Below are 9,067 nucleotides of genomic sequence, written 5' to 3'. Positions count from 1 at the left end.
GCGGGAAGAAAACACCTATAGAGCCCAGAGCCACAGCAGCCAGGTGCAATTAAAGCGCTGCTCCTCTGTGGAGAAAGGAACCCGAAGCCACCTGAAGGTCAGCGAAAAACCCAATTACCAGCTTGTCATATATTGTCAGCAAGAGTAATTCTTGGAAACAAAACAGCTTGGACTCACCTTTGCACTGGCTGCAGAGGCCCAAGACGAGATTGTGGGAGTTATCACAAGAATAAAAAAACATTCAATTAGGTAAAAGGAACTTTTGGTTTTATTATTGTTGGGGCAAACTAGAGAATGGAGACAAAACCCCTGGGGTAAGGGGATGCACAGGGCAGCTCAGACCATGCAGTTTCATGTACAGAACTCTTAAATGGAATAAAAATGGTTTGGATTAAAAGTTACAAAAATAGACCATTTACAAAAACATATCTACAAAGACAGTTCAGTGGCAGTAATGATTTGATTGTACATTCACAAAAATGTACGATCGAAGAACAAAAAAAAAAAAAAAAAAAAAGAAATTTCACAGTTTAGAGGCGAGGGCGTATCACGATGCAGTCTTTGGGACGGAAACTGTCGCTACACAGTAGTTTCATGTTTCCACAAGCCAGTCTTTACACAGGCTGCACTCTCTGTGCTGATTAAAGGCACTGGCTGTCCATTCTCTTTTAGCGTGCCGCCATTTTGAGTTACGAGGTTGAGCCCGTATGACTTGGGTTGGCTTTCTAGCTCGGTGCTGCTGGGTTGCTTTGCAGGACCAGAGTCTTTACTTGAGCCCGACGTGGCGCCTGCAGCCTCCCGCTCAGTCTCCACAGTCACCAATGACCCGTTCCCCAGGACGCTGCCACCTCCTTTGTCTGCGTAGCGGGAGCGGCGTGGCAGGCTCGCGCTGTCGCTGCTGTCCTGCTGCAGCTGGCTCTGGTGCCGCTCTCTGTAGGCCATGTAGGCCGCCCGCCGACTGTTGCGTGCCGCCATGTCATAATGATGGTGCCGCCTGTGGGGGGCGCTCTGCACGCTGCCGTCCACGCTGGTGGGGACGTCGTAGGCGTACTCTCGCAACACAGTCAGCCGACTCGCCCTGTGCGCTCGCGCTCTGTTTTTGTGATGCCTGCTCGGGGGTCCGTTAGTGACAGCTGTTGGATTGTTGATGTTGTTCACTGGGCGGAACTGCACCTCGACTGGCATTACGTGCATTTTAATTTCATTGTCTAGTGAATGCTCAGTCAGGCTGTTGTCCAAAACGGCAGCACCGTTGGCTGTCGCCGGTGCCGAGGCGGACTTGCACTGAGCCGCCTCTGCGTGCAGGTTGGTCAGCTTGCTGCCATGGGTGGAGTTGCGCACGCTGGGGGCGCTCTTGTTTGTGTAAGAAGAGTCTGCGCTGCTGTGGCCACACTTTGTTGACTCTCCGTCTGCCTTGTCAGCAGAGCCTGCTGTGGATGTCATTGCCACGCCTGACTGCGGCAGAAGGACATCCTCCTGGGCAGAGTAGGCGCGTCTCCCAGAGCAGCAAGCCTGGGACCAGTAGCGCCTCATATCCTGCCTGTTGACACAGTGATGCGCCACCATGAACGCCCCCAGCGCCAGTGCGGCCACTCCAAACAGGCAGGTGAAAGCTAAGTCAAAGGGGTGGTCCTGGGACACAGCCATGGCCCCGAACACCCAGAGTGCCGCATAGAGCCCCAACGCCCCTGCTGCCCCCATCAGCTGCGCGGCGAAGGTGTGCTCATTTTCCAAAGCCGACAGGGGCGCCGTGTGGGGAGCGGACACTATGGAGGACGACGCCTCGTGAGACTGGAGCTGCAGAGTGAGGGGGTGGCACTGGCTGCTGGGACCATCCGCCCCAGGCTCGATGTTCGCTGAAGCCAGGTGTTGCTGCTCTTCGATCGGTTCCTTGAACTCGTAACGGCGTTCAGGGTGGCGCCGCAACTGGAGCAGGATGCTGAGGAAGTACATGCAGTCCACAAAGATGATGAATCCCACTGGGCCATAAAAAGCCCCGATGCTGGGCTCCCATGCCATCCAGCAACTAGAGGGAGAAGAGGCAGACAAGACCAATCAAACATTCCATACAGAACAAGATAATAGATGTGGCTTTTCCGATTCTTGAAGTGTTTTCCCCCAATTATATCAAAATAATCTCTTAGCAATAACTTCAATTATATAAGACTTCCTAAAAGTTGAAATGACTCTTTGAAAACTTTCGAATTTTTACACAAACTGTCCCATTACATTTCATAACACAGGCAGGCTTCATCTTGCTTGCGAGAAATTAATTAAACTCCAAAGACTTCAGACAGATACGGGTCCAGATTTCTCAATTAGTCAGCCACGTTGCACAATCTAAACAGCTGCCACTGTGTGGGGGGTGGGGGGGGTGGGGGGGGGGGGGGGTCGGCGGTGCTCGCTGTAAACTGGCAGCAGTTGCTTGTTGCTTGGATGCACACACCATTAATAGGCCTCCATAATCAGAACTTCAGGGAATAAACTTTTCCTCCCCTCATAAAAAATATCCATTATTTACTAAAGCAATGCAGTGCGGCTGGTCGATAACTAAAACCATCTCCTCCTGAGGACAGAATGTAAAAGATCTCTTGGGCCTGGATGCTTCTTTATTAAACGCTGTAGTCCAGAGAAAAATGACACAGCATTACCATGAGCACATCCTGAGGGATGGTATCTTTAATTGCTTTCTATACAGGGACTACTTACTATGGTGCATTGGTGCGGCTGCCGTAGTTTTTGATGTTGGCTGCTGCAGTGATCCCGCACACAATGATGGGAATCCCTCCGCCGATTAAGTAGAACCTTTTCGGAGAAAGCACAGAGACATTGTTTTGCTTTAGTCTTTCTCTTTGCAGGATGTCAAGTGGGCATGAGCTGGGCGCTGAGGTCCAGTGGTACTTCAGGCCTCTACACTGACACCATGTGGCAGCTTCACCAGCAGCAAACATGGCTACTCATAACAATAGAAAGCACAATAACATGTCAACCTAACCTGTGACGATGTAGTAGAGCTTGTCATGCAGTGCGTGTATTATTTGTGTAAAAGTACACCCATCGTAAGCCTGGGCCACATCATAAATTTTGCCTGACAAAGATAGGTGGTACAGATGGGAAGAAGCAAAACCACACACCACCTGATTACACCTTAACATCCTCCCAGAAACATTCATGTATTTGCTCTGAACAGGTAGAAACTTAAGTGTTATTAATGTTATTAGTTACAACCCTAATACACACATCTGTAGCGTAAGAGTGCTGGTATCATACCTCAGCATGGGCCGCGGTGGTGGCGGCGGTTCGTCCAGCTCTTCATAGCGCTTGGCCTTGCGCGTCACCTGTTTGTAAATGTTGCGTGCGGTCACGCCCACCCACAGGGCGGTAGCCAGGGTTGAATAGTGCAGCAAGATGCCCACCTAGAAGACGTCGCACCATTATACACATATGACATTGACTGAAGCGAGAGGAATGCAATCAATCGCCTTCATCAGAATGACAGAACACCCCCCTTGTTTAGTTTCACCAATAAAAATAAAAATGATGGGCTCCAGTGCATCGGAGCATTTTGAATGGCACGATGATCCTTGAGCAATTTTGTACTGAGTATGTCATCATGAACCTGAGTTGAAAAATCACCTTGTGAGATATATGTCTTTATGTCAGAGGGGATTAAATAAATAAACAAAAAGTTCTCTGCCAAGATTCTTCATCCAGGTACCTGGCGCAATGAAAAATGAATAAGTAATGTGTCTCAGTACAGCACACCATGAGGGGAGGTGCAGGATTGCCTCGAGCCATGGAAACGATCGACTGTATCTTTCTATGTATTTTTTACTGTGTTTCCACAAGTTTTATGAGCAGAGTGAATTTAGCCAAAGGCAATTTTTTCCATGTTTTTTTTCCCTTGAAAACATCCGCAGCACTTGTTCATTTTCGTCTGCTGACTATTAGTGAGGAGGAAAGCATTCGCAGTAGCGGTGCTGGAGCTGCGTGGGTGGGGTTGTACTCACTGCTTGGCAGACGCTTGCGTATCGCGTCTGGTTTATGCCACCAACGAAGACCCCGCAGGTGAGGGAGATGTGGAAGCAGAGGTTGACCAACATGTGCCAAAACTTGCGGCTCACACGGACAGACCTGGAGTCACAGAATTAAAATAGAAAAAAAAAACTGCTGACACTGATCTGGATGATGACAGTTTTGCTTTTACCCCACCAGGGCTGGCCAATATTGTGGGGATGACACTAACGTTACATAACAAAAGCAAGATAGCAACTAAAAAAAATAACATGAATATGATGAATAATGATTTTCCTATCGAGCAGAAATTAATGGGGGCTTGGGGCAAAAATAAAGAATCAGCAAAACAATAATGGCTGGAAGCAACAATAATCTCTTACCTGTGATGGTAGATGTAGCTGATGATAATAGTGAGCAGGCAGAGAAGTAGTATGATAGCAGTTGCGTAGATGACCGGGTGCAGTGGCTGGATGCTGGGAGAGAAGTACTCCACACTGCTGAGGTCCTGCAAGACAGAGGAAGAAGTAAATCCTCAGTTTTAGGTAATAATGCTATGTCACATCACAACACTTCCAAGAGCTACATATAGTGCTGATAGACAAGTACAAAGTGCCACATAATTGAAATTCATCATGCATGTCATAAAACTAACGTGACGGATAACTGAGCCTACCATCAGGAGGCCATAGTTGCCAAGAGAGTTGCAGGATATGGTGGTGAAGTTGTCATGATGGCCCAGGATGTGGCAGCCGTCGCTCTGCCATCCTCCGTGGCCTCCCACCAGGCTGAAGTTCCAGGAGGCGGACACAGCGTCTGAGCCGCGGGCAAACCGCCGCAGGGTGATGTTGACGGGCGTCCTCAGGACATGCAGGGACATACCGTCTGACAGGAAACACAGGCAGGTTTGTGTTTCATTGTGTGGTAATGTGTCCTAATTGAGCTGAATGGCTGTTTGGTTGTTGTTGTTTTGGTTGCTTTGCGGGTGCTTTATGTGCCAGAGTATTTTCAGACTTCTCATCTCTTGATTAAAAAAAAACAAAAAAAACATTGTGACTCACCAATCTTGGCCATGATGACAGGGGTGGCCACACTCCTCCTCTTCCCACCATCAGCCAGCTGGGACGAGTTGCCGGTGGAGGGAAAAAACTTGCCGTTGCGGAAGCCCAGTAGATGGAGTTTGTAGACCGTGTCCTCCGCCTGCCCAGGGAGTGCAGCCTGAGTGAAGATAGACTGAGGAAGCTGCAGGGAAGCCTCCACAATGGTGCTCTACAGGGACGAAAGATCCAATAAAGTCAAATTTCCAGCCATTTCACATTTTTACAATTGATCTGTTTTTGTTTTTTTTGCCCACATTAAGCATTTCAGAATTCTGTTTTATGTGCTTCAAAGATGCTTTCAGCAAAACAACCTCTGAACAGACTCTGGTGGATGCTGACCTTGTGAAGGATGCTGGAGAAGGAGCTGGTTGTGTTGCATTTGAAGGTGAGTTGGCGGTCCTGCCCGGGCGTGCGCTCCGGGCTGGGCCTCTGGAACAACATGCAGGTCATGCCGTTCCAGTCACTGGCCCTGACAGCGTGAGCCTCCAGTGCGATGTTGGGGGATGTCTGGAAGGGCAACACGAAGAGTGAAATATGATTCAATAAAAAAAGAAAATGTTGCAGTGTAATTTGACACAGGGGTCCTCCTCGGGTAGGAGATATATATCATAGAGTTGTTGATGGGACTGACCAGGGAGAAGGCCTGTGCTGTGGCCAGACGGTAGACTGCAATCTTCTGGAGGCACGTGATGATGCGGGAGCAGGCCATGGCTTCACGCTGAGCCATCCAGAGCACCCTCTCATCGGCCAGCATCAAGTTACTGGCCATGCTTACCATCACCTCACCCAGCTGGGAGACAAGGAGAATTTGGACACGAGTGAACACACGCATCGATAGCTGGGAAATGCATGACACTGACTTGGAAAGGTTGCCGCTACAGCTTCTGTGAGCCGAAAACATTGACTCTTAAAAGATGTAGCCGTGGCTCAACAGCTCATTTTCTTAATTACCTGAGTGGAAACATAAGAAGTGAACGTGTTCACCCAGCATCTTGTTTGTATCAAAACAGCACTATCAAACAGCACTAAACACATGCTTGAGGGAGATACTTGACTCTGTGAAGCTACGTGACGACTGGAAGCACATTTCAAGCACAGTGTCGCCCAACGAAACTTTAATACGCTTAAACTATGGCGCTTCTTGCCTACAGGGGTTATGACATTTGAAAACTTTTCTTCTTCTTGTTGGCCTACAGCTGTGCCGAACGTCGTGACAAGACATGTTTTCTCATTAAGCTACATGACAACAAACAGCTGTTCAGCATTAATCTATTTGTCCTTAAAAGGGGTAATACGCCAAATGCATGCATCACATTCTACTTTGAGGGGAAACTTGTAAAAAAGCACAATCCCAATTCCAAAAAAGTTGGGATGCTCTGTGGAACATAAATAAAAACAGAATGTGATAATTTGCTAATCGAAAACAATACGAAGATGATATATTTAATGTTTTACCTCAGAAGCTTCATTGATTTTTGCAAATATCTGCTTATTCTGAATTTGATGCTCCAACACATTGCAAACAAGTTGGGACAGGAGCAACAAAAGACTGGGAAAGATGTGGAACGCTCCAAAAACACCTGTTTGGATCATTCCACAGGTAAACAGGTTGATTGGTAACAGGTGATAGTATCATGATTGGGTATGAAAGGAGCATCCTGGAAAGGCTCAGTCGTTCACAAGTGAGGATGGAGCGAGGTTCACCACTGTGTGAACACATGATTGTATAAATAATGTTACTCCATGAGCTCAGGAAAACTTCGTAAAAGTAAATGCAGTTAGCTTGAAAATGATTGCACAACTTTTTTGGAATAGGGGTTTTAAAAAGTGCTTCATTCTGATTTTTGGTTTGGTGTTGGGTTGGAAATGTGAATAAGTAAGTGCACTTACATCTTTAAACCTCTCGACAAACTTGCCAATCTTCTCAATCATCTCAGCCACAAAGATAATGTCCATCTTATCTGAGAAGTTGGCAGCGTCGATCGTGCAGACCAGCAGGCGCCGAGCCCTGGCCACCACGTTGCTCTCATTCAGAGGCATCTAGAGGAAAGATGCAGAGACAGAGAATCAGTCTGTTTGTCTTGAAATGGTCCAAGCAAAGAGGGACAAGCAGAAAAGATAAGAGGAACTTAGTGGAGTGAGTTAACATAGCAACAATGAAAAAGAGAGGAAAAAAGTGAATGAGGTTATCGGGCAGGAAAGATACAGACCTGGTTGATGACATACAGAAATCTTGTGACATCTTTCTGAAACTGGCAGCGGGAGTAGTCCTCCTCCGCCCACACCCCCTTGCGATCGCAGTAGCGCCACGCCCGCTGCTCTTCGCCTGAGCTGCCCGAGTATGTGCCTGCGCTGGATGGCAGTCTGGTGCAGGGGAGGTAGGCTCTGATCCCTGCCAGGGTGCGCGGCCACCTGGAAAGGGCCGAACAGATCTCAGTCCTGCTGCTTGCAGTCCTCATTAACTGATACAGGCAATGTCCTTGTTTCCTCCCAACTTTATGTCATATTAGCAATAATGTGTGAGACATCAATAGCATCAGAGTAATGCAACCATTGCTGCCTAAGTAAAACAGTAATTTACATGTTTAACCACAAGGGGGGGCCAAAGTGCTTGACATGACTGCATGCTGCACGAACAACATAATGGTTCATACATTTATTTACTTTTTGAGAATGGATGTATATATATATTAATGTGTATAATTTGGCTAATTACAAGGTCAGACTAACAAATAAAAACCCTTGTTGCATGAAACAGAAAATTCAGGCTGTTTCATTGGAAAGAGTTGCACAGGTGTCTTTGAGCTCTGTGTCTGGTTATGCGTGCAGACACTTACTTGAACTCTCCTTTGTTGTTGGCGACGCGTTCAGGGGCACAATACTTTGCAGAACTCTCCAACACCACAATATGGACAGTCCTGGTGGTGTTGCCCCTGCTCGTCCTGACCCGGCACTCCCAGTTCCCAGTAAAACCAGGCTGAATGTTTGAGATGGTCAACGCGCTGATGGGAGACATGAAGGAGAAATGAGCACATTTCACTGAGCCTGATGTTGAACATTAAGAGCTAGACAGAGCTGAGCTGTCCTGAAGGAAAATTCAGCTAAAGCTAAAAGTCATTAATGATATTCAAAAGCCCGAGAATAAACTGAACTGAAAAGACGATCCTGTCTGAATGATCACAGTACGACCTGAGGTTAGCAAAAACATGAATGTACTCACCTAGCAATAAGAGAGCAGTTCTGCACCATGTGCTTTTCAATGAAGATGCCTTGGGCGGCGTCCGGCTTGACCATGCGGCCATTCTGGTACCAGAGCACCTGCATGTCCTCGGCCACGAAGGAGGCCTGACACTGGAACGGCAGGCTGTCCCCCTGAAAGACGACCTGACGCTGGGACGGAGTCAGCTGGAAGGAGGGCAGCTCGAGTGGAGCATCTAAGGGGAACCACACAGATGTTAGCAAGAGAGTCAGGTTGTCATTTCTCACCGAAAAATAAAAATGTTATTCGGTTCATATCTGTCACAAGTAATCTTTAATTCCATTACTTTAGACACAATGCCTTTTTGTTTCACTTTTGGCACTTGTTGGACACACAGGGAAACTAAAACAGCGCCTTGAATTCTGGGTATTTGTCATTCATGTCAGGCCACAGCTCCTGCTCGATCTGTGCCATGTATTTCATAATCCCTCACTGTGATGAGTGCCAAACTGATAAGACATGAGCAAGTACAAACAAAGGCAGCATTGGCCTGGGCAGCCCTTCTCTTATCTCCCGTGTCATTGCACAAGCCCCTATTCCCCAGACACCAGCAGCCTCTGATACCCAAACAGAGAAATTAAAGAGACAGTGTTCCATTTTTGTGTTACAATCTGTGTCACAGCTCAACGTGACTCATTCCAACATGTCTGGACAAATGACACATCACATGGTGTCACTGACACGATGAATGATT

At 47.4% G+C, this 9,067-nt stretch overlaps 1 protein-coding gene across 1 annotated transcript in view; it reads right to left on the bottom strand.

Moving 5' to 3' along the window:
• Positions 1-250: 250 nt before the first annotated feature.
• adgra3 (adhesion G protein-coupled receptor A3) overlaps positions 251-9,067 on the bottom strand; it is a 28,838-nt gene continuing 20,021 nt past the window's right edge. Inside the window, exons 7-19 of the mRNA XM_041965499.1 lie at positions 8,335-8,548; positions 7,952-8,116; positions 7,325-7,526; positions 7,005-7,154; positions 5,746-5,904; positions 5,454-5,621; positions 5,076-5,283; positions 4,691-4,899; positions 4,398-4,522; positions 4,011-4,134; positions 3,271-3,416; positions 2,710-2,805; positions 251-2,026 (exon numbers count right to left, since the gene is read on the bottom strand). Of these exons, the coding sequence (XP_041821433.1) occupies positions 580-2,026; positions 2,710-2,805; positions 3,271-3,416; positions 4,011-4,134; positions 4,398-4,522; positions 4,691-4,899; positions 5,076-5,283; positions 5,454-5,621; positions 5,746-5,904; positions 7,005-7,154; positions 7,325-7,526; positions 7,952-8,116; positions 8,335-8,548 (3,413 nt within the window). The 3' untranslated portion in view covers positions 251-579. The remainder of the gene's footprint in view (positions 2,027-2,709; positions 2,806-3,270; positions 3,417-4,010; positions 4,135-4,397; positions 4,523-4,690; positions 4,900-5,075; positions 5,284-5,453; positions 5,622-5,745; positions 5,905-7,004; positions 7,155-7,324; positions 7,527-7,951; positions 8,117-8,334; positions 8,549-9,067) is intronic.

Source organism: Chelmon rostratus, chromosome 23, assembly GCF_017976325.1.
Source record: "Chelmon rostratus isolate fCheRos1 chromosome 23, fCheRos1.pri, whole genome shotgun sequence".
Lineage (NCBI taxonomy): Eukaryota > Metazoa > Chordata > Actinopteri > Chaetodontiformes > Chaetodontidae > Chelmon > Chelmon rostratus.
Note: the sequence above shows the minus strand (reverse complement) of the source record. Positions and strands in the feature narration are given on the sequence as shown.